We start from the raw sequence: 27,319 nt of genomic DNA, 5'->3' as shown, positions 1-27,319 counted from the left end.
GTACTACACAACTTCCCTACCCTTTTCTTCAAGGAAGAATGAAGTCACTCACTGGGCTAAGATAAGGAGCACATTTCACTTTTATTAATTATTTTTCACTGTCTTTTGTTATCATATAAGCCTAGAGCCTATAGATCTCTGAACTTGTATAAAAATCACACAGAATCGGGACTGGACAGCAACTATCTATCTTTTTTCACAAAGGAATGTGATAACAGACTGTTGTTTTCATTTGGTAACAGGGGTAGATATGTATAAGGCACTAGACCTCATAGAATCCCTGTATACGCTTTGTGTTATTTCAACAGTATTATTTGAATGTTTTATAATCATGGCACTAGTTCCTGATATATAACATTGATATAATAATTCAATGTGGATATAAGAATCCAAAAGTCATTTCGCTTTTTGTTAGATGTACGATATAATCTCTTTACAATGACTGAGCAATGCATAGTTGTATGCTTTTTCAAATCACTCCAATATGGCCGATCGTGTTACACTGTTAGACTACAGGCCCCATTTTTGGAGACGTCTTTGCTGTCAGTTATACTCTTGACTGTCTATGATTGTTTACTTATACAAGCAGAACACTGTGTTAGGTAACGTGTGGACAAGACACACTTTGTGTTGAAACGCGTTACGTTTTTGTTTGAGAAATAAACACTTTGGAACTGTATCACCGAGTGCGCGCTTTGCTTAACAGCAACCTTGAATTGAATATTATTATCGGCAAAGGGTTCGCCGTTTTCGCGCCACCTGACTACGGGAGCAGGTCCCGGAAGAACCCTATCTGGTTTCATGATATATATATATATATTCACTGAAAAAAACCATAGGTTATAGACCATATATAGTTAGGAATTAGCATTTACAAAACCTTGAAAATTCACTGAAAAAACCATAGGTTATAGACCATATATAGTTAGGAATTAGCATTTACAAAACCTTATTTTACTCACACAAAACCATTGAAATTCCATATATAGTTAGTTGCACTAACTATATATCGCGCACCCGCAATCCACTGCTGATGATGTCACATATTACATCATTCATGACATGGTCAGTGACATCACTGATGACATCACTGATGACATCTCAAATGACATCACTGATGACATCACTGATGACATCACTGATGACAACATCCAGTGACTGTATGTTTCTGTAAAGTTAAAATGTGTCTTACATATTGAAGAATGAGTGGAAGTATAAGTGTCTGGACAAAGGATTTAGTAGGTGCATGACTGAATGTATGAGTGAGTGATTAAATGTGTCTCACTGAGTGCATGGGTTAGTGACTAAACTGTCTTAATTTGTGCATCATTATGTCTGTTGTTCTGTAAACTGCTGCATGTGTTGATCAGTAGCTATATGATTAACTATATGGGTTACTGATTGATTGTCCAAGTATTTGTATGGGAGACTGAGTGTGTGTGTGGCTGGCTGGGAGGTGTGTGACGCTGTGCATATCAATGTGTACTTGTATCAGTGATTGTATAAGAGAGTAAGTATGTGTTAGTATATGTGTGAAAAGTATGGTGTTCTGTGTTTAACTATAGATGAGGAAATCGAAGTGTGATTGATTCTTCACAGGACTGACTAGGTGTATGAGTGCATATCATAGTGTTCTAATAATAACTGACTGTATGTATGAGTAATTGTATGGGTGAATGTGTGTGTAGTCGTACTAATCAGTGAGTGCGTATGTAGTAACTGGTATTGGTGTGTCATGATGTCATCAGTGATGTCATTTGAGATGTCATCAGTGATGTCATTTCAGATGTCATTAGTGATCTCATCAGTGATGTCACTGAAGTATGGTGTTCTGTGTTTAACTGTATAGATGAAGAAATGGAAGTGTGATTGATTCTTTACAGGACTGACTTGGTGTGTGAGTAACTCCATGGATGAGTGGCAGTGTGTGACTGTCTGCATAGGTGTATGAGTGCATATGATAGTGTTGTAATAATGAGTGACTGTATGTATGAGTGATTGTATGGGTGAATGAGTGAATGTGTGTGTAGACGTAGGAATCAGTGAGTGCGTATGTAGTAACTGGTATTGGTGTGTCATGATGTCATCAGTGATGTCATTTGAGATGTCATCAGTGATGTCATCAGTGATGTCATTTGAGATGTCATCAGTGATGTCATCAGTGATGTCACTGACCATGTCATGAATGATGTAATATGTGACATCATCAGCAGTGGATTGCGGGTGCGCGATATATAGTTAGTGCAACTAACTATATATGGAATTTCAATGGTTTTGTGTGAGTAAAATAAGGTTTTGTAAATGCTAATTCCTAACTATATATGGTCTATAACCTATGGTTTTTTCAGTGAATTTTCAAGGTTTTGTAAATGCTAATTCCTAACTATATATGGTCTATAACCTATGGTTTTTTCAGTGAATTTCATTGGTTTTTTAACAGCTAATATCTGTAGCTGTAAAATGTATTCTTCTTTAAATCCAAAAATATATTTTATATGTTTATTAATAACTTTTTTTTTAAATATTTTTTTTTCTTCGTTCCCGCTTCGCGAATCGGGAAGCTTCCCGTTAGCTGACCTTGATGCCGCGAAATAGACCGCGAGCCGGTAAACGTTTCTTTACCGCAACTGCCACGTTAGAAAACAACATCGTGACGCCTCCCGTCCGCATGACGTTTCGCGTTGTCGCGTGATACGTCATATGACGTGCTACGTTAGCGAACTCGTACGCTTACCGAGTCGCAAAGCACAGGTTTCTGGAAGCAAACCGGGAGGCCCTGCAAAGCGCGTAACGTAAACACAGCAGGTCATGTGACTTGGTAATAACACTTTTCATTGGTTCATTTCACTTTCGGTTTCCTAATGATGTAAGACTAGGTCATATGATCTAAAATGAACACTTTTCATTGGTTGAGAACTATTTTTTTTCCCAAATGGTGAAAATCCCTCCTTCTTTCCTCACTCTGACTTTCATCATTGTGAGAGAAAGACCCTTTGTTACCAGTGAGCAATGGCTTCTTTACTAGCTTCAGCTGGTGCTTCCCCACCACCTCCACCACATCCAAGGAAGAGTGGACCACCTGCTAAAGTTATAATTCAGCAAGAAGAGGAAGAAGAGGAACAGGACGACCTAGATAATCTCCCTATTATGGCCAGAAGATCTGTTGTACCGGAAGTAACGGGACCAGAGGGCAGGGAGATGGTGCCAAATATACAAACGAGATTTCGTGAAGTAAAACAAGTCTGCGTACATTGCAGTGGATTCATTTGCTACGGAGAAAGTAGCATCACTCTGATCAACAGAGCTATTGACAATCATGCTCATGTTTGTCCGAAACTCCCCAAACAATAAATTCTTTTTTTTTGTTTTCTTGCTCCTGTTGAGCCCTTTACAATGAATCGTTTTCGTTGCCCCCTCCGAAAAAAAAACAAAAAAAATATAAAACTGTTCAGAAAAATTCAAAAAAAGTAAAAAAATGTTCAGAAAAATAATAAAAAAAATATAAAACAACAAAAACAATTTAAAAAAAAGTTCTTTTCAGAACTACCTCCCCGTTATTAAAAAATTGGTACAATATTTGCAACTGTGCCAACCTCTATTTCTCTTAGTTCGCTTCCCAGTTCGCTCCCCGGTACGCGAACCGGAAGCGAACCAAAACATTTTTTTTTTAAAAAAGAACAGTAAGTATAAGGGAAGGAAACAGACAGTTATGTTAAAAGAAAGACAGCTATAGGGGAGTAAACTAGAGATACTATTACCCGTAATCCACTGCTGATGATGTCACATATTACATCATTCATGACATGCTCAGTGACATCATCAGCAGAGGATTGCGGGTAACAGTATCCCTAGTTTATTCCCTATAGCTGTGTTTCTTTTAACATAACTGTCTGTTTCCTTCCCTTATACTTACTGTCCTTTTTAAAAAAAATTTTTTAGATCAGTCAGAAACAGTGAAAGTAATGAAATATAAAAGACTACGTAGAATATGAGCACTGTATGCAACAACTTTGACACTTACAGAAGCCTCACCTTCTCCATGCCTCCTACACAGTTCTACATGTACATCATAAATGCAAACAGAACAGAATTAATTATACATGTTAAATGGTTTATTTTTGCTGTTCTCAGAATGTATCAAATTTCACTAAAACAGTGACTTGAAGGTATTCATCATATAACAGCGGGGAAAAAAAAACACAATCAAAATGATTGTGTTTAAAAAACCCATACAACATTACAAATCAGAATTCAGAACTCCTTAAAGTTAACTTATTTTCCATGACGGCCAAGGATGTCCTATGAACAGCTTACACTCTGTTGTGCTGTTATTACTTTCAACCCGCCACTTTCTGAAAGAAAACCTCCATCGTTTTCAAAAACATGTTACATACAATAAATGACTTCTTGCTCTCTACCACAAGTTTCCACAAGGCCAAATCTTGTCAGAGCCATGTATAACTCTTGGATTTCTTGTTAGCCAATCCCGTCTTTTCGCATTTCCGCAACTTTCAGAATTAAAATGTTGAAGATCATTTACACAATCCTGGACTAGTAATATCTTCCCCTTCTTGCTCAATCATGTTCTACATTTCCTATCACACTGATACTGCTTACTATGAAGCAGACTTACACTACCTTTATGACTAGTACAATTATTTAATTCTCTACATCACTTTTAATCACAAAGCAATGTAAAACAGTAGACAGCATTGCAGACTTACATTCCCTCTACTCCATGTTTTGATTGGCTGCTTCAATTAGCTTATAAAAAGAAATAGTTTTTCTGAACTCATTCAAAGTGCACGTATTTCTCAATAACGTCCAGTGTTATGGTAAAAAGTTATGTCTCTGTACTACACTTATCCTCAAGGCCAAATAGTGTAGGAGCCATGAGAACTTCTTGAAATTCCTCAGAGCACATCCCGAGATTCTTTCCCTAAAATTTTGGTTTTAAAAACACCAGGTAAGAGTTTTTAAGGTCATATGGCAATTTTTTTTTGAAAATTAAAACAGAATCATTGCAGAATGACCAGCCATTTCTACACTTTAAATAAGCTGTATAATGTCCTGATGTTATTGAAGGACCATCATGATATATAATTGCTACAGTTACAAAAGTCCTTCCTGATATTGACAACTATGAAGCCACAAAATTTTTAATTAAAGTTGTCAATTTTGTTCCATCAGGCCTACATCGTTGGAACATTAAAATGACATACTGGCCATATGTTCGTATAAATAATGTGGACATCATTTCAGATTTACATTGCCTACACTCCATATTGTGATCAGCTGCTTTTACTAGCTTATTAAAAGAGACTGATTTACTGTCTGGCAAAGTTAAATATATAAATCTTTCTGAGTCTACACTAGTACTACTTGATACCCTACAGTTCTCGCAGTCATGCTGCCATTGATAAGAAAGCCCAAACAGGTGATCTACATCTACACCTTCAGCATGCAATACATCAAGCATATACATTAAAAACTCCTGACAATCTTGCTGACTATTTTGAGAGAATTGTGTTTGGCCTGAACATCTGTCTAACAGATTTCGAATTTCAGACACACTTTCTATGTTTGTTCTATCAGTGCTACATTTCTCTAACACAGAATTTAACAAACTGCAAAATCTTTGATCAGAATTGACCACAATCTCTTCTTTTACATTTTGTAGAGAAAACAAAACATTAACCACTACATTAGCATAGCAGTTGACACCAGAACTGTTTTCAAATTGAAAACCAACAACATCTTCAACAGAATCCTTTTTGTTTCTGCTTATAATTTCAGGTTCATCGACTTTTCGTCTTTTTGCTACAACCTCCCCAGTATTGGTCACATTTCTTCGTTTCCGGCCTACCACACGTTTCTCAAACAAAGGATACTGAGGCAAATGTGGCGCATACTCTCTTCTCAACCTATTGTATTCCTTAACACAATCTAGATCCGCACAAATGTTTGTGACATCACACTCAATCAAGTACAATCCCGATAAAGTCCTAACTCGTGACAATGCCACATATGCCATACCCTCCTTGAACACAGAACTGCCAATATTCACCAATGCACAGTCTACACTTAAACCTTGCGATTTATGGATTGTCACCGCATATGCCAAGCAAACAGGAAACTGCTTACGACGAACATATAAGTCTTTTACAAGCAAAAATCTAGCAGAACAACGAGCAATTAGCTGTACTTCCTCAATGCCATCAAATTTAATTTTTAAAAATTCAATTCCATCTCTATTTCTGTATTTCACAAAATCAACAACATTACCCATTGATCCATTTACCAGACCTCTTTCAACATGTAAATTCCTTCTTAAAATTATACGGCAGTTCAAGCACACATTCAGAGTCTTTTCAAAACCCGCAATTTTAGATATACTCTTCTCTAATGAATCCAATTTTGTTTTCAGATTCTCAGACAAAATAATTGTTGATCCCATATGCTCTACTCTGTCAATAGCTTCCAATTTCACAATCTCTTGCTTTTCTAAATGCAACATTTTGTTGTTGAATTTGGCACATTCTGCAAGAGTTGGCATCAAACATATTCCAGATTTTTTCTCAGTAACTTTCTGAAAAATATTCTCAGGCACAACATCTTCGTCTGGATATAAATTTGTCAGTAATCGTGCATGTAAAGCTTCTTTCCCATGCTCGGTCACTTTTCCAATTCTAACATCTTGTAGAATTGTCTTGTAAACTTCATCCTTTGCCTGACGCATATTTTCATGCAGTTCAGCATAATTGAAGTTTAACCATATATTGACGTTGCCAATACTCCCTAAGCACTTCCTGGTATCTTCATGCGTGAGCATTTTGAACACAGGTTGCCCTTTCACTGGTGTCAGCTGCAGAAGATCTCCGAAAACAATGATGTGTTTGCCACCAAATAACACATCATACTCTGTTTTGAGAACTTCTTGCATTCTCAAATGCACAAAGGCAAGCATGACATTGGAAACCATGCTTACTTCGTCAATGATAAGAAGTTTCATTTTCCTCAAGACTCTTGAAACTTCAAAACAAGCATCTCCAGATAGCTTGTGATATTCTAATTTGTTGTCATGCTCCACTGGCAGCATCAGTAAACGATGTAAAGTAATCCCTTTAATGTTATGTGCTGCCAGTCCAGTTGGAGCGGTGACAACACAAGACAGCGATGACTCTGTCCTTTCCTGCAAATAACATGAAATTGCTTTAATAAGGAAACTTTTTCCAGTTCCCGCTTCTCCACTCACGTACAGTCGGACAGGCTTCAACGACGTACATGAGCACTCTTTCTTGTCATGACTTAATCCATGATCAATTTGCATGGTAAGTTCGTCATATATTTTCCTCTGCTCAACGTTGAGTTGTCTTTCCAACTCTTCTAAGTTAACCGCATCCTCCTGAGCATGTGCCATGGCTCTTTCCACTTCATTCATAGCAGTGGCAGCTTCATTTTCGATAAGAGGTCCTCCTAGTGGATCCTGACTCAATGAAGCAGAACTCTGACTGTCCTGAGAACTGTCTCTGGCAATCTCGGCTGCAATCGTTGCTTCCTGCTCAATTTCCACATTCAACATTTCTACATATTTGGGAAAAGCAGGACATTCTATGGTCTCCTTGGCAGCATTGAATGAGTCTTCGTAACAAAGGAAATCTCCAAGCAGTTCCTCTTCTGCACGCCAAGGCTTAAAAAGTTGCAAAAGTGCTAAATAGAAAAACTCCTTTTTTTCAGGAGATTCGCCACTCAATTTTCGATGGTTTATCAAGTGGCATTTTCTTTGCTTGACCAGACATCCCTCACTTCCTATTACAGCATACACTCCTTTCTCAGTATCTTCTTTGATGTTCCTCTTGAATATGTAATTTTGCAGAACCTCATACAGACAAACATTCTCGAGGTGACTGCTTCGATTTGGATAATATGTATCCAACATGTTGCTCTTCAAAATGTCGGTACTGTTTGGCTCCTTTTCCGCCAAATACTCAATTTCCCGCACAGGTTTCAGAACTCGATTACGCGTTGCAGCAAGACCAACACTCGCCCAAACGATACTCCTGGACTTGGCATAGAGACTTGCTGAAGACAACCGGTCAGAACATTCGTAAGCTCCGATTTCTCGATGCGACAACATCTTCAGACTGAAACTGTACAACTTCTTGCTGAGGCTCTTTTCATGGGAAATGTCCTCCCACATATCCTTCAATTCTGTCTTCTCTTTTTTGGTGATGTAAGATGTCACATACCGAGCCACAGCCATACAGTTATCAGCCACAAACTGTATATCCATGTTAGCATTCCACATGGACAAAATCACCGGGTTGTAGTCGTTGATGTACTTAGACTCTTCGTTCCTCTTCAAATTGTATGTGTTTTTAGGTGATTTCTTCATCACATTATGTCGCAGCGAAGACATCAAACTGTTCACTCTTCCTTTAGAAATCACCGATCGTGGAAAGCCGAAACGACATTTGGTGTAGAACTTGTCTTTGTTCCGGAATTTACGACGACAGTACTTTCCACATCGATGGCTTTGGAAACGTAGAACTTTTTCTCTTAGGCTTTTTTTCTCCTTTGCGTTTGGAACAGCACACGTAGAATACTGTTCTATGAAACTCATCACTGAGTCGTCTGCATCCGTTCCAAATTTAGGTGCATCCTTGATCCACAGCAACATATGTATATGAGGAGCACCTCTTGCTTGGTACTCCTTCCTCCAGAAGAAATCCAACACCTCTCCAAGAGGTGGATTCTTCTTATTCATGATGAAAGACATCATACCTTCAAATCTATGATTGAAGTACCTACATACATTGACTGGATCCAAAGAGCACAGTTCTCCGGGTGTCTTGAATTCGATGTTTTCTACGTTAGCATTTGCCTCTCGTAGAAATTCAAGTAAGTCTTCCCAGCCATACTCAGCACAGCTCAAAGTGAGGAACCATGTGGGAGTTCCTAAGTTCCTCAGCATACATTTTAAATCACCATGACGACGGTACCAGTACTCATTAGTACCACGCTGACACGCCATGAGATTAATCAGGTGAGAATCCAAAACACTGTCTTGGACATTGACTTTATCCATAAAGTCACTTGCCGAGATGTTTTGCATGTGTATACCACTTTTCAAGATGTGGTTCACTGCATATGACAGTCCAGACAGATCGCTTTCAAACAGGAGATGAAACAAATAAGGAATGCATTGTCGAAACCTAGGATCTCCTGCATACAATCGCAAAGTCCGGTATTCAGAAGCAGGAATTTGATGAGGTCGCTCATCATATCTTCCTCCCTGACCTGTTGGAAAAAGCTGTGGGAAACACCGAGCTTCCAAACTTTCCTCCCAAACACTAATGGGACTCCCTTTCGCTTGTTTCATTTGAAACAACTCAATAGCATTCCCCATGACTTCCTTGGAATGCAAAGGAGGAACACTATAATGTTCATATATTTCTTCACTAGTACAGGGTTCTACTTTCTCAATTTGACCAGCACACAAATCGCTATCCTCTTCCTCACTTACTTCCTCTTCTGCAACATATACATTTTTATAGTATTTATTATATTTTTTCAAATACAATGTTGCCCTTTTGACTTTCCTAACATCTACTAAATCTTGCCATATTTTCTTATTCTTTGTCGGAACCCCATTAACTAAGATAACAAGAGGTTCCTCTTCCACTTTTTCTACTCCAATTGTGTTAATGTTTTTCTTCAAATCTAGAGGCAAATAAACAACTCTTCCCTTTAATCCTCTCTGTAAATCTGATGGAGGCAATTTCCCTGTCTTTGGCTCCATTCTTACAATAGCCTGAAAGGGATGGATACTTTGAATCAAAATAGATTCATAAGTATTTAAATCCTTCAATTCAGAAGGAATCTCAACCAATTCCAGATTATTATGAACTGCTCTAGCAGGCATCTGGTTTTGATTTAATTTGTTACAACAATAAGTACACACACGTTGATCCAATCCCAAATCAAAACAATTTTCTACCATCAAGTATGTTGTAAAATCCTTCCATTCACTATTATTTTCCCTTTCACTTTTTCCATATAAATCCACTAACTTAGTCTGATTCTTATAATAAGTGCGTCGACAACACACACAAGTGAAATTTGGCCTCTCACTTGATTTCACCTCAAACGTCGCAATTTCCCTCTGGAAATTATCTGTACTGGAAACCTGTACACTATCTTCCACATTACTCTCTTCTTCTTGGTCAATTTCAACATTCTCCTCTTTACTTCCAAAGTAACAAAACTCAATTTCTTCACATATATTCTTCACATCTATTTCAGAACCATGCAAAAGAGCAGCGCATAATTGTTTAAGCATAATTGCTGGACTCTTAGCATAATACAACATTCTAACTAATTTCCTCACTTTATTATGATGCACTGCTAGCATCCTGAAATGATGAAAAACACTCTGGCATACTCTCCTGGAAAGACAAGCCAGTGAATGACCATGCAAACCTATCACTTCTCTCACTCTGCAAGGATCTAATTCTTGCAACAACTTCATTTTCTGCTTCAAACTTTTCTTACTAAATGACCGTATAAAATCACAAAGCAAATTGATGGAATCCTGTCGTACACTGCAAATACTACTACACTTCCAGGTGTACACAGGGCCCTTAGGACGTCTCCCTAAAACCTCATTACCTAACACCTCTTCTATCTCTGTTCTCACAAGTTTTTCTTTTTCAACTGGACAACCATCTTTCACTTCATAAGCTCGACCACTGGTGTCAACTGCATGCACCAAATCATTATCCTGGAAATAACTCTCCTCATTAAAAAATGCCTCAGAGCTTGAACTATGCATCCATTCCCCAGAAAAAACTTCACAAAAATTACTACGATTAACTATTCTCTTCCATCTACTATTTCTTTTGAAATCATAAATTACCTTGTTTAGCTTCCTAATTCTATTGATTGTCAAAATAAATAACTTACGTTTAATTTCAAATGCCTGATCAATAACTTTCTCAACTATTTTTTTTCTCTTATAAAAAACCACTTTCTGCTGACCTTTCTTAATATTTTTTAACAAATTCCCAATTATCCTGTTGCGGAACATTCGTTTACGAATATCCCTAAACTGTTGTTTCCTTCTACTTTCATGCATAGAGTTATCTCTTACTCTAGCAGTAACATTTCTCATTGGCCTTTCCTTACCATTTGAATTCTTTCTCCTTTTCTGGACTGAAACATTTTCTGTAGTAATATTTTTTTTACTACACATATTTCTTATGACTGTTTTTCGACTCTTACCCGGTGCTTTCTTGGTGACTTGACAAATCTTTTTGTTAGAGGACTGCTGCATTATTCCATGGTCCTGCTGTCTTTGACGTTTTGCAGCCTTTCTTACTCTTTCTTTGCTAGGCATCCTAAAATCTTGAAATAATCTGCAGTTGAATCTGTGGTAAAATATAATAAAAAATGTTATTAACCACTATTACCCAACAGTAAATTAATAACAGTCATCAAAAACTTAACACACTACTTAAGTATATAATATACTGAAGCCTATCTCCAATTTTTCACTGAACAGGACTCATCTCTTCTTAACATTGGATAAACCTCACCTACTCTGTGTCCCCTGCACATAATTAAATGTAAAGGGGCAGATTTATATTAACTAGCACATCCCCAGGGATGCACCAGTTAACGTGCACCGCTGCTCTGCCACCCACGGTGTGCCGCATTTACAATCAGATAGGACAAAGCTACATCAAAACCCTGCGCCTGCTTGAAGCAGGCATAGATCTTGACGCAGGTAGGCTGAAAGCTAAAGCAACAACTAAGTGTCGTGTGCAGAAGTTACAAAAAAGGAAAAATGGCGTTTAAACCAGTAATGAGACCATGCTAACGTAATACAGAGTAAAAATATCCAGGATCTACATCAGTTTGGGGTTCACGAACCTGGCAGGTACAAGGCACTGAGGCTTTCCACCGTGCATGTCTCATCCCAAAACATATGTTGTTTGTGAATGAAACAATTTCCCAGACCAAATGCTTTGGATTGGCTACTTCTAAAAAATTAAACACCCCTACTATCCCGGAGTTAGAGGAATATGATGGTTGGAGTAATTTTACTCGTTGTCTATTAAAGATTTACAGGCCCTACTCCGTAATTCTTCCTTTAACATTTCCAGTATAAATCCAAAAGGTTGACTGCTTTGGCAACGTGCCTTATCCACGGTTTAATAACGCTGCCTTTTGCTTTATATAAGTTTTCAAATTGTATGAAATATATACCAATAGGTCGTTATTAACCTTTAGGTAGTGGTTTTCTTCATGAAGTCTGGTCGCTTCCATACACATACAGATTTTCAAAGATGATCAAGAACTTTATCTGAATGGAGAGGAATGCACTGAGACGCCAGATCATTCACTAATGTGTAGGCACATACAGTTACACGGTTCATGCAACAAACACCGACCAAATATGGCTTGCGTGTTGCAAGGCACACCAGTTCCTGCTATCATCCCCACGTTCAAGTTCTTGGAAAATGGTAGTTATTTGATGCTCAATAATGAAGATTGTTCTGGGTTAATTAAAAGTATTCATTTTATCGTAACAGTAAATGAACGGGTTATTTGCTGCAGAAATGTTCTATTTCCTCCCACACATGAACATAGGGAGTTTTCAATCTGGCCACAAATACCAACCTTGGGAGCACATTTCAACGGCATGGCAAGAATAAGAGCTATTTTGTCTCAGAGAGAGGTGGCCTTGAGTTCGGCCCGTGAAACTTTCGTGCTTCACACAGCGAACACCCGTACAGAGGTGCAGACCCTTTTAAATACAGATTCGCCTTTCCATTTCAGCAAGATGGTTCGGACTATCTCTAACGCGTCCTCCACAAAGGGCCTGGCGCACTTTTTAAAGTTGTTACCAGTGGTCTCGTGACTTCATTTGAGAAAATCTTTGGAGTCATCCCTGCTTTCTTACATTCTATTTTTTCCACTCTGCTTCGTGGATTCCCATTTTTACTTGCATTACCAGCGGACGCTCTTGTGCTTTTTTACATTTTTAAATATGGATGTCCCTCCTGTGCAAGCTCCCGCCCTGCAGCTGCTGACACTGTTCCGCAATCGCATGCTAGAATATTATGGCACAATGCCGTTGGCGATATTAAGCACGGCATATGGATTATCTTTTCTATGCTGATGTGATTCCTTCAAATCTAAGACACTAAAGTATCGGCACGCCCTAAACCAACACAAAGAGACCTTCTTAGCAAATAATATATTATGTGTATTAGGGAGGGTGAGATATAAGCAGCCGCGGGCCGTGGAGGGAGTTACGGTGGGGCAGGGATGCGGGGAGGGGGAGGGGCAGGGTGGAGCCCTCTCCACCCTGCCCCTCCCCCTCCCCGCCTCCCTGCCCCACCGTAACTCCCTCCACGGCCCGCGGCTGCTTATAAGTGTTGCTAACTCTTATTCATTTACAGCATGTTAACATACTGTCACCATTCGCTTTTTATGTACTATTGACTATGCTGGTAATTTTGCTACTGATAATATGTGTACTTGTATAATCTAAGATACTACGCCTGAGAAGACGGCATTAGTAAATAAACATTTCAAATACACATGTGTTCTTCTTAACTCCATGTTCTCGTTTCTAAGAAATATATAACGACCGTTCATATTCTGGATTGTCTAAACATTGAGAGTTTGTTATATCCAATGTGACACTGTACCTAGCTTGCTAAGGGGTTTTGATTACTAAGGTGAGTTTTGGGACACCCTAATTCGCCGAGGTTCCAATCCTCTGTCCACAGTTCTGTGTCAGAACAGAAACCCTGCGACAGGGGCACCCCTCAACCTTACTGGAGCTTCATCACACTTGCGATACAACTCCAGCAATGCGCCAACTTTACGGCACAAATACGTCACGCATCTGTGCTGTTTTTGCCCCATGATGCGCCGCATTGTAAATGCAGCACACCATAGGTGACGGAACAGCGGCACAGAATGACTAACACATCCCTGGTGATGCGCCAGTCATCATAAATCTATCCCTATGCTTCTTATCTTGTTAGAGATAAACCGCCATATGTATCATCAAAGTTTTTTGCATTTCCTAAATAGCGAACTTTAAGGAATAAATAGCGATTCTTTACCATTCCTAGTTTGCGATGACCTATTTGCTAATTACAAATTACCCATTCATTTCCATGCAGCAGGAGGCCCATAGGAATGAAGGTGCAATTTGCGATTAGCAATTACCTCATCGCAAATTACGAATTTTTCCGACGGTGCAGGGGTGTCTTAAGAACACCCTGCTGCACCCCTGAAAAAGAAATTTGGGGTCATATGGCGCACATAAATTTTGAAAACATTCCTTTACCTCAAAAACGATTTTCAACTCATAATTTGAAAACACTGCACATGGGGAAATGACTTAAAATGTCCTTAAGACACATAAAAGCATTTTTTGATTGCCTTTGCAGCATGTTTCAGTCACCTTTAACATGCCTATGTAACGGAAACATTCAAAATCTAAATTTGCCATGCACCGGTGGGAGCATATTTACAAGCAATTTGCTCCACAGACAAACTTCTTACATTGAAATGGGAAAAATAACATCAGAGACTCTCAATTACCTTATAAAGAAGCAGACACCATTATGTCCTTCTCATCAATATTAAAACCATTGCTTTTTCTCAAAAACGATTTACAAGTCATAATTTGAAAACACTCCACAGCTCCTATGCACATAAAAGCCCTGTCAGTACTAATACTTCACATTTTCTCCAATTACAATTTCTCAAAGAAACAAAATCTATTTGTGAAACACTTGAGACAAAGCAATATTTGAAAAACACAACTTTCTTCATAATTTTCTCCTTAAAGCACACTATTTTCTATCTAAATTAAAGAAATCTTTTCTCACCTTAGCAAATACTTTGAGTTTCAAAACAGTCTCAGAAACACACCAATTTGTCTTCAGCAGAGCAAAAGGTATGCACTCCAGAGTCTGCAGCTATCAAAAGCACAGAAATGCTGTAATTCCTCACACATATCTCTCATGTCACCCAATCAAAACTCTTCCCTCACTTTTTTTCAAAGCAAAACCCTTCCCCCCTCTGGCCCCTCTCTGCTTTTTCTGCATAGCAACCACCTCTTGCAAGACCTCTCACACAACAATGTTGCAATTGAACTCTGAACTCTCAGTGCACCTGCATATCCAGAGCATTCTTTCATTTAATGATTTTTTCTTCGCCACTCAAAATACATCTTTCAACGAACTCATCCATGCACACTAACTTTCTGTTTTCAGCAATCAAAATCCACCAATCACTCTTACTGCTTCATTAACACAGAAACTCCTCAGTTTTTTTCATTTTACACTCTCATTTTTTCAACTGCCATTTCATTGCCACACTTCATCTGACTGCAGCAGAACCTTCTCTCACCATGTTTTCTGTCTGGATTGTTGGACATAGTTACATCTATTGGGCTCAAAGGTACGCTGAAAACAGGAATTTACCTAACCTCAATTTACAAGATGTGGAAATTAAGTGGTTTGGCCACAGAGGATTAAAATGTCACCAATTGATACCATTGGTGAAAACCTTTATGCATTTGCCAAAACCTGACCTGTTAATTGTGCACTGTGGAGGTAATGATTTGGGCACTTTGACTGGGGTAGGTCTGGAAATGCTTTTAAAGGACACCTTCGAGCAATTGATGGCACTTTTTCCTCAGACTGCCTTGGTATATTCAAATATATGCCAAAGACAGAAATGGAGGTGGTCGAACCAATTTTGTCCACAAATTAAGAAATCGAGGAAGCATGTAAACAAATCTGTTTCAGCTTACATGAGAGACCATGGAATGGGCTCCCTGTACAACAATAACTTGCGTTACTACATGCAAGATATCTACAGAGGAGATGGAGGTCACTTCTCAGATGAGGGCAACAGAGTTTTCACTCTGAATTTAAGACTGTGCATTGGTACCTACTTATAAGTACCTAAATGTACCATAAACCCAAAAGCTCTTCTCAGAGCTACCCTACATCTGATCACTCACAATTATTATTTTACTCTAACTTTTTTCACTAATTTTCAAGAAAGTACACTCCCCAGAACGCTTCCCGGTTCGCGAACCGGGCGCACTCCACGCAAAAAAACTAAAAAAACTGTATATTTTTTTTTGCCCTGCGAGACCCTTTCAAAGCCTCCACATCAAACCTAGGGGGTCAGGGACGATCTACTATGCCCCCTTATGGTCATTTGCCCCTTCGCTTTGGCCTCCTCTTGTCTCTCGATCCTACCGAGAGACAAGATGGCAGCCGCTACGGACTGTTTGGAATGTTTACAGACGCCGAAAAACCAATCAGCTTCGCAAACCTCCGTAACGCGAAAAGTACGCGAAGCGGAGCGCTGTTACAGATATATATCTTTTTTTGAACGTTAATTTCTCAAAATCCACTGGAGCACATATATTGAGACCTAGCAAAGGCACATCGGGCTACCAGTCCCTACAATTTTGCCAAGTTTCGTGCAAATCCATTCAGCCGTTCGATTATTATTATTTTATTTTTTTTTGCCCCGCGGGGCCCTTTTAAAACCTCCACATCAAACGTAGGGGGTCAGCGAGGATCTACTATTCCCCCTTATGGTCATTTGCCCCTTCGCTTTGGCCTCCTCTTGTCTCTCGATCCTACCGAGAGACAAGATGGCGGCCGCTACGGACTGTTTGGAATGTTGACAGACGCCGGAGAACCAATCAGCTTCGCTTCACAAAGCTCCGTTGCGCGAAAAGTACGCGTCCTGGGACGCTGCCCGGTCCGCTGTTAGAGATATATATCTTTTTTTAAACGTTAATTTCTCAAAATCCACTGGAGCACATATATTGAGACCTACAAAAGGCACATCGGGCTACCAGTCCCTACAATTTTGCCAAGTTTCGTGCAAATCCATTCAGCCGTTCGGGCTAAAAGTGAGGCCAACCGCCCTATGGAAATTAACATGGGAAAAACGCGTTTTGGGACCCCCCTTTTTTCTCGGCCCCCCCTTGACGAACCCCCCCAAAATTTTCAGGAGCTGCTCAGAAACAAAATTTGCCATTTTTCTGAAAATTTCAGCCAATTCCGTCCACAAACGCCAAAGTTATTAGACATAGAATTTTCAAAAATCCCATAGAGAAAAAATCCTAACTATATATACCTACTGGCGACCGCCAGTAGGTAATATATATGTATATATATATATATATATATATATATGTATATATATATATATATATATATATATATATATATATATATATATATTCACGGAAAAAACCATAGGTTTGACACCAGTTATAGGTAGCTGGAAATTTTACTCGCATAAAACCAATGAAATTCCCACGTTATAGTTAGTTGGACTCACTATAACTTGCGTGTGCAATGCACTGCTGATGACGTCACATATTACATCACTCATGACATGGTCAGTGACATCAGTCATGACATCACTGATGACACTATCCAGTGAATGTGTGTCTTTTTAAAAAATACATATGTGTTATATATGTATATGTAAAAGTTGATGGAAGAATAAATGTTTAAATAAGTGATTACTTGGATGTTTAAAAAAAAAATTGATTGGTTAACTGGTTTATTAAGTGTATCTTAGTGAATACATATATTAGAGAGTAATGTTTAAATATTTAAATATATGTATTAGTGTTTCACTTTGTGTATAAGTGGTTGCATGGGTTGGTGAGTAGCTACATGTGTATGTATATGGGTTATTAGATGTTTTTGTTAGTATCAGTATGAGTGTTTGTATGGTTTGGTGGTGGTATTACTTAACACATATATGCATGAATGACTGACTCTCTCTTTGTATGTGTTTTGAAGACAGCATATGTGCAGGACTGTATGGGTGGAAGAGTGTGTATATGTGTGTGTTAGTGAGTGAATGACTCTCACTAGTGTCTTTATCAGTAACTACATATGTTTTTATCTAATATATGTGAATATTGATGTATATAAGTGAGTATATGTGAGAGAAAGAGATTGTAAGAGTTCCTGTTTAGATAAGTATGTGTTTCTATAAGTGATTGTTTAAGAGAGTAAGTATGTGTAAGTTTCCATAGAAGTAAGGTGGTTGTGTGTATATAGCTGTATATGCAAATAAATGGATGTTCAATAGTTTATTTGCATATGTGAATATGTGTGAGAATATCTTTTGGAGGACTGTCGGTGTGTAACAGGATGTATAGGTGTATCACTACATATCATGAGTGAGTATATGTACGAGTGACTATATAGAACTGTTGATCAATGAGTGGATGTGTATATAGATGGTGGAATTATTGAATTGGTTGTTGTAACTGGTATGGGTATCTCCATTTTTTTGAAAATTTTAGTTTCTATTTTTGAATATGTGTTTCAAGGGATACATTACAGTGAAAAGAGGTCTGTCACTCTGTCACAAGGATGGTGTCATCATTGATGTCATGACTGATGTCACTGACCATGTCATGAGTGATGTAATATGTGACGTCATCAGCAGTGCATTGCACGCGCAAGTTATAGTAAGTCCAACTAACTATAACGTGGGAATTTCATTGGTTTTATGCGAGTAAAATTTCCAGCTACCTATAACTGGTGTCAAACCTATGGTTTTTTCAGTGAATTTCATAGGTTTTGTAAATGCTATTTCCTAACTATAACGTGTGTAAAACCTATGGTTTTTTCAGTGAATTTCATAGGTTTTTTAAATGCTACTTCCTAACTATAACGTGTTTAAAACCTATGGTTTTTTCAGTGAATATATATATATATATATAAAATTTCTATGACAAAATGAAACCCCTCATTTTGTTCCTTTTCAAATTAAATGTATTAAGTGTTACCACTTTATTCCAATCAAGATGACTTCAGGTGTGCCATACCTTTGTCATAAGTAAGACTGTTAGCGTTCTAGTTGTTCTTTAGAACACTCTGGGACATTCTGTCATTGGGCTATAGTTGGGCTACATCTGGCTGATATTTGGGCTACATTTGGGCTCTTTTGTCTCTGGTGGCCATCTTGGAAGACTGCATATCAGATTTTTTTTAATGAAATATAAGAGGATTTGAGAAGTCACTCAAAATGTGCCCTAATTTTTCTTTCTTCAGCACTAATCATAATTTCTATGGCAAAATGAACCCCCTCATTTTGTTCTTTTGCAAATTAAATGTTTTAAGTGTTAACACTTTATTCCAATCAAGATGACTTCAGGTGTGCCATACTTTTGTCATAAGTAAGACTGTTAGTGCTCTAGTTGTTCTTTAGAACACTCTGGGACATTCTGTCATTGGGCTATAGTTGGGCTACATCTGGCTGATATTTTGGCTACATTTGTTTTTTTTTGTCTCTGGTGGCCATCTTTGGGCTACATTGGGCTACATTGGGCTACATTTGGGCTCTAACATATATATAGCCCAATGTAGCCCAATATATATTTTTTCAAAGTTAATTTTCTCAGCAACTACTGAACAGATTTACACCATTCAAAGAAAAGCGTAATCTGCGAGCCGGACTCTACCTTTTTACAAAATTTCTTATAAATCCATTCAGCCGTTCGAGCTGTAGCAGTGTCTAAACGCCCTATGGAAAATAACATGGGGAAAACATGTTTTGGGACCCCCCTTTTATCTCAGCCCCCACTTGACAAATCCCCCCCAAACTTTCAGGGAAGGAGCGGAGCGGAGCAGGTCATCTTCTTTGAGAAATTCGCAAAGATTCGTCCACCGGCGCCAAAGTTATTCTCAATAGAATGTTGCGGATTTCCTATGGAAACTAGGTCCTAACTACTGTCATTGGGCTATAGTTGGGCTACATCTGGCTGATATTTGGGCTACATTTGGGCTCTTTTGTCTCTGGTGGCCATCTTGGGAGACTGCATATCAGAATTTCTTTAATGAAATATAAGAGGATTTGAGAAGTCACTCAAAATGTGCCCTAATTTTTCTTTCTTCAGCACTAATCATATTTTCTATGGCAAAATTAACCCCCTCATTTTGTTCCTTTGCAAATTAAATGTTTTAAGTGTTAACACTTTATTCCAATCAAGATGACTTCAGGTGTGCCATACTTTTGTCATAAGTAAGACTGTTAGCGTTCTAGTTGTTCTTTAGATCACTCTGGGACATTCTGTCATTGGGCTATAGTTGGGCTACATCTGGCTGATATTTGGGCTACATTTGGTTTCTTTTTGTCTCTGGTGGCCATCTTTGGGCTACATTGGGCTACATTGGGCTACATTGGCCTACATTTGGGCTCTAACATATATATAGCCCAATGTAGCCCAATATATATTTTTTCAAAGTTAATTTTCTCAGCAACTACTGAACAGATTTACACCATTCAAAGAAAAGCGTAGTCTGCGAGCCGGACTCTACCTTTCTACCAAATTTCTTATAAATCCATTCAGCCGTTCGAGCTGTAGCCGTGTCTAAACGTCCTATGGAAAATAACATGGGGAAAACACGTTTTGGGACCCCCCTTTTATCTCAGCCCCCACTTGACGAATCCCCCCCAAACTTTCAGGGAAGGAGCGGAGCGGAGCAGGCCATCTTCTTTGAGAAATTCGCAAAGATTTGTCCACCGGCGCCAAAGTTATTCTCAATAGAATGTTGTGGATTTCCTATGGAAACTAGGTCCTAACTATAACTACCTACTGGCGACCGCCAGTAGGTAATATGTATATATATATATATATATATATATATATATATATATATATATATATATATATATATATATATATATATATATATATATATATATTTATATATATATATATATATATATATATGTATATATATATGTATATGTATATATATATATCACAAACTTCCAAACACCAGCCGGTTGCACTCGTGGGCGGGTGCACGCCACAACGGGGGTGTACCCGTTACACAATGTTCAAACACACAATCCTGGATAATGAAATCCACAAAGGAAAGCAGCACTCGCAGGGGGTTGTTCCAACCAGTTTATTCACGGCGGAACAGACAGCAACGACGCGTTTCGCCGTAGGGCTTTGTCAAGTTATGAGAGAAGCGAGGACATACAAACACTAAATACTTGTCAGGATGTGATGGAAAGTAAAAACGGACTACATATTTTTCGATAAAACAGCAGCCATCTTAGAACGTATATACATTCAAAGAAAAGCGCATATATTACTATAAAATAGCCATTTTATAATAGTGTCATTAATGACACATGGATTCCAATAATCACATATTATATAGCCCTGAATGGGCAAAAAGTGATCCTTCTAACATCCTGAGTACCGATGAAGGCTGATGTAAAATAACACCCCATAGAGAGTAAATCTTTGTCAAAACCATGCTAAACCTCTGTGAAATCACAATTATTACAAGCAAAATAGCGTAAAAATAAGCATGAACACTCCCTTAATTTTACAAAAAATATTGCCCACAAATGGGCAATTCATGGGTGCATTGCCTACAAGATCAACAAGTCCAATGCCATCTCTGCAAAAAACATCAATTAGCCAAATAATATATTCAAATGTTCAAAGTTAAAGAAAACAGTCACAGTTGCGGATTCGATGAATCCAATAAGTCATCATATGGAAGGAAGGCACAGACATATAATCGAACATGACGGTCACCATTAAAATACACACAGACTCATTGCTCTAATGTGAATAAACACAAAACCTATCCCAAATGCACTGATAGCTCTTCATGCATATTCAAACCCCTCGGAATCTTGGTCTGTAGGTCAATTATGTACCTGGATTCCAGGCGTCTGAGCTTCAAAAGGCGGTCCCCTCCTCTAATGCTAACTGGTACACTATCGAGACAGATGTACGACAACAGATCCCTGTTGCTATTGTGCATCTTCTCGAAATGCCTTGCCACAGGGTAAGCATCATCCTTTTTGGCAATAGCACGCATGTGCTCTAATATTCTCAGTTTTACAGCGTTGGTGGTACTGCCAATATATTTTAAACCACACAGGCAGGTGAGGCAGTAAATCGCAAAAGGGGTAGAGCAAGTCAAAAATTTCAAAATCTTTTTCGGTGTGGCCAGACCTGGTATCTTAAAGGTAAGCATCCGCTTACTGAACTTGCAGGCCTTGCACCGACCACAGGGATAAAAGCCACTGAGAACAGGCATTTTAGGGGTAATTGCAGGAGGAGAGTAATGGCTGGAGACTAAATGATCCTTAAGGGATTTAGCCTTCCTGTAGGTGACCAACGGATTGGTCGGCAGGTCAGCTTTGATGACATTATCTGATAAAAGAATGTTCCAATTCTTTTTCAAGATTTTCTTGATCTGACCAGCATTACGCGAGAAAGTAGTAATGAGACGAAATGCCCCATTTTTTGATGATTTAGTATGTTTGGGCTGTAACAAATCTTTTCGCTTAATCTTTTTAACTCTCTCCAAAGCCCGTGTCAGAACCCCATTTTTATATCCTCTTCTTTTGAATCTTTGAAGGCTGGCAGCCGCCGCCTTTTCAAAATCAGCATCATGGGAATTATTACGCCTCAACCTTAAAAGTTCTCCGTAAGGGATACTTTCAATTAATTGGCGTGGATGACTACTGGTCGCGTAAAGAGTGGAATTTCCAGCAGTCTTTTTTCTGAACAATTTAGTCTGCAAAGAGCCATCCTTGTCAACATACACTGTAAGGTCAAGGTAATTGACAGTAGTTTTGCTGATCTCACCTGAGAACTTCAAATTTTTGTCATTGTCATTAAGTACCTCAACAAACTCATTAGCAGTTTCCAACGTGCAATTTAAGATAATAAACAAATCGTCTATATAACGATGCCATTGTATAGTCATGTTGGCCCATTCCTCATTGTGGCACCAAGGTGCCTGTTCTTCCCAATGGCCTACAAACAAATTGGCAAAGCTTGGAGCAGAGCAAGCTCCCATAGCTACTCCAGACGTTTGCTTATACAACTGATTGCTGAAAAGAAAGATGTTATTATTCAAGCTAAAATTCATGAATTCCATCAGCATTTTGTTATGCTCGTAGAAACAAACAGGACGTTTCTCCAAGAAATTGGCCATAGCTCTGAGACCATCGCCATGAGCTATACAGGTGTATAGACTGGCGATGTCGAGAACCAACATGCAATATGTGTCCTTCCAAATGACTGAATCAATAATGGACAAAAAATGTTTGGTATCTTGCAGATAGGAAGGCAGAGACATAACCAAAGGTAAAAGGAAGGAGTCAACATAAATCGAAAGATTCTCAGTAAGACTTCCATTCGAGGCCACAATAGGCCTACCTGGAGGATTGTGTAAGTCTTTGTGAACCTTAGGAAGGTAGTAGAATGTTGGAATTACAGGGCTAAGACAACGTAAGTACAGATATTCATCGGTATTGAGCATATTGACTTTATACCATCTGGATATCATATCATGGTAATCTACCACGCTTTGGTTGTACACTTTGTTGTCCACAGGTCTGTAGGTGTTGACATCTCCTAGTAAACGAAGAGCCTCAGTTTCGTATTGGGCAGTGGTGAGGAGGACAATGTTGCCTCCCTTATCGGAGGGTTTATACACCAGATCAGAGTTTTTACATAAAGTCTGTAATGCATTCTGTTGTTGTTTGGTGAAGTTCTCACCAGAGAATGCATATGACTTTGATTTTCTAAGTCTTGAAAGGTCCATCAAAACTGCATCTGAAAAAGTGTCTATAGCATCTGAGCCCATGACAGGCATAAATGTAGAGGCCGGTTTGAACATACTGCCCCCACTTTTCTGTTGTATAGCCAGATGCGTCAATGTTTGGGTGTTAGTAATATTCCCATCTTCACCTCTGTTAATTTCCTGATGTAAACCTTCAATGGCACGTAAGCCACCCAAATCCCGGCATCTCAAACCATCTCCTTCATTATCCGCTGAAGGCATGGAATTAGCACTCTGAGACTTGAGTTTGAAGAATTTATGCAGTTTAAATTTTCTCGTGAATTTAAAAACGTCAATTCTGGTTTGTGCAAAGTCAAAGTTTTTTCGTGGGCAGAAGGATAAGCCCAATTTGAGGATGGAATTCTCTTCTTCACTCAACGCTTTATTTGTTAAATTAATAACGGACAGATTATCTTTGTCTGCAGGGTGCTCACTTATGTCTTCTTCCGATAGAAGTTCTTCTTGCTCCGTGTGACAGGTGGGGAACCTAATGGATTTCTTCCCACCGCCGCCGCGCCTCGTCTTCCTCTTACTCCTGCATTGTCCGGGGGTTTGCCCCTGCCTCCCTCTAATTGTTGGTTGCGCATGACTTGGAACTCTTTGTGAAAAGAAGGAGTTTCCACGCTTCCATCATCGCTTACCACATCATCTGCGTTGACATCTGATTCGGAAGTCACAGCCTCTGCGGAGGCGGGTGCACTTATCTTTTGCTTCAGTTGTTTCCTTGTATGATCGTATTTTTTTGCAAAAGTTAACACCCTTCCCATCTGATAATCGTTCTCATCCCTCTCAAATTTTTCTTCCTTGCGCTGTTTTATTTTTTGTTCGTATTTTTTAAGACGTTTTTTAATTTGTTCACGTTTTTCTCCAAGAGTAGCCTGGTCTTCCTCCTTTAGTAATTCATCTTCCAATTCTTTGATTTGTGTCAAGGCCTTCTCCCTATCACTCCAGGCAAAGCGTACTAATATCCTTAAACTTTCTTTGCAGGATGCTGCTGTGTGCTCCGCCCAAGCATCCAGCAACTCTGGGTCCGGATTTTCGTACGCGGGGATAGTGTATATTCTTAATCCCCTGGGGACGCGGTCAACGTCTATATAGTTTTGTAGTGATGTGGCCTCCCACCACTTTCTAATTTCACGCTCATAAAGACGTTCTAGTGTATTTAATTTGGTATTCATGGAGATACCGCCCCCACTGGCCTGACTAGTGCCTGCTTTTTGAGTTCCATTAGATTTTTTCTTGTTCTTGAACATCCCTTGTTCGGCCTCTCTTCTCTCCGCCTCACAAAACATGGTTAATGGTAGCGCAGCCGCAACTACCAGAAATCAAGCTTGCCGTATTCCCCCTTCGCTCTGAGTCAATGTCAAATGCGCAAAAAAGATATTTCTAAAGTTGCGCTCACCACGCCTTACCAGCAGAGAATAAGTGCCCGATATTGGAATGAAATTCACCCGGCAACTCCTCCTGTTAAAGGCAATGCGGAAGTCCTTAGACAGACTCGGTGCATCCGGAAACTAATATCACAAACTTCCAAACACCAGCCGGTTGCACTCGTGGGCGGGTGCACGCCACAACGGGGGTGTACCCGTTACACAATGTTCAAACACACAATCCTGGATAATGAAATCCACAAAGGAAAGCAGCACTCGCAGGGGGTTGTTCCAACCAGTTTATTCACGGCGGAACAGACAGCAACGACGTGTTTCGACGTAGGGCTTTGTCAAGTTATGAGAGAAGCGAGGACATACAAACACTAAATACTTGTCAGGATGTGATGGAAAGTAAAAACGGACTACATATTTTTCGATAAAACAGCAGCCATCTTAGAACGTATATACATTCAATGAAAAGCGCATATATTACTATAAAATAGCCATTTTATAATAGTGTCATTAATGACACATGGATTCCAATAATCACATATATACATATATAAATGTATTTTCGAGGTGCATAGTAGTAGAGTTAAGAATAGTAAATCTATCCATGCCTTTGTGCATTCTTGTCACATAATACTTTTGTCCTCAATATTCTGTCACAACAACTCCTAAACCAAAGAAATGTATTCTTATCTCTAGCATTATTGCTTGGAAAAAGTACCATAGCTATGTCCCGGCGATCAGCAAAAGCCCCAACATTGCTGACAAGATGGGCTATGAGTAAAAGCACACATTACACTGTGAAGAAAAAGAGACCTTAGAAAGAAACATATATCTAATCAGTACTATCCACATTTGATATGAAGATAGAAACACAACACACACACATACGGAGAATGGCCAAACCCAAAAATTAATAAGGAACAGGATAGGACCCAAGAGACATAGACACACACCCTGCCCTGGACTGCCTGTTTTTTCAACTGGGCATTTTCCTGGCGGGCTGGAGCAATTGTTATAATTATTTTCTTTTTCTTCATTTACAAAGTACATGGCTACACCTGAACAACATACACGAAAATGCCAGCACGATGGGCTCAATAAAATTGCTAATCATATGAATACCATCATTAGATATAAACATTATTGTTAGAAATTGGTATTGTATGTCGATTGGGTTGAAATATTTATAAATGCATTTAGTTCATAAAAAAAACCTGACGCCTCCAGGGGGTAACCAAACACCACCACAGATGGCCTGCCATATTGTAATAATAGACAACTTGCTTTGTTACCGCGGCTGAACAGGTTATCTTAATTGAGAGTAAATAAGTAGACGCTAACTTGCCTTTAACAGTGACATTGATGCTTCTTGTCACTGGACCTGAATCCACTCCTTCCACGCTCACAGTATAGATGCCTGAATCCAAGACTCCAGCATTGGAAATGTTAATGGACCCAGCACCATAGACTTCTAGTCGTCCTTTGTAGGAGTCATCAATCTGCAGAAAGTCATTTTCTTTGTCCCATGTGACAGCTGTTATATTGCCCTGGGTCCAAGTGATGACAGGTGTCAACAAGGGTGGAGTGTAAGTAATGGGCAGGGAAATCAAGCCACCCACTGTAGTTTCGACAACAGTAGGGGAAAATATGGTGACTTTGTCTGTAATTATAGAAAACAAAGTATTGTAGGTTTGCACAGTTGAGTCAAGGGCTCAGAGAGGAGGACAGTTATATGAAAGAGCAAAGTATAAGAAACATTGATATATGTTTTTTGCAATTATAAAACAAAGAGGGAGTAACAGATAAGGGAGCAGTCAAACTTGTATGCAAAAATACGGTAAAAGATCCTGTTTATTCTACTCACCCATGTGTGCACGTCACTTAGAAGACCTTGGGAGTGAAGGCAATAGGAGCAGTGACATAAGTTAGTCTGAATATCAAACAAAAGAACCAAGAAGGAAATATTCACCACCTAATGACTGTGAACATTGAAAACCTTGCCCTGTCCTCAGAGAACTGGTCAAATACATGTGTTTTCGAAGAGCAACATTAAGTGCCAACAGCTTATTACACAAAGCTTCACATAGACATAGTGCAATAGGTATATAAAATACATGAGATTGGTGACATTAGACACAGCATGTTGGAGAGAGTTCCTGCCTGGGTACCTGCTGACCACACCCTTTAATCTAGGTATGGCTGACTCACTGTTCTGAGTTTGATAAAATAGATACC

The 27,319-nt window shown here is 39.0% G+C and overlaps 1 protein-coding gene across 1 annotated transcript in view; it reads right to left on the bottom strand.

Annotated features, from left to right (window-relative positions):
- Nucleotides 1–27,319, bottom strand: part of LOC144769667 (uncharacterized) — a 759,350-nt gene that overhangs the window by 681,928 nt on the left and 50,103 nt on the right. Inside the window, exon 5 of the mRNA XM_078653842.1 lies at nt 26,430–26,744. Within this exon, the coding sequence (XP_078509968.1) occupies nt 26,430–26,744 (315 nt within the window). The remainder of the gene's footprint in view (nt 1–26,429; nt 26,745–27,319) is intronic.

The sequence above is a fragment of the Lissotriton helveticus genome, chromosome 7 (assembly GCF_964261635.1).
Source record: "Lissotriton helveticus chromosome 7, aLisHel1.1, whole genome shotgun sequence".
NCBI lineage: Eukaryota > Metazoa > Chordata > Amphibia > Caudata > Salamandridae > Lissotriton > Lissotriton helveticus.
The sequence above is the reverse complement of the archived record's forward strand: the minus strand, read 5'-3'. Positions and strand labels throughout refer to the sequence as shown.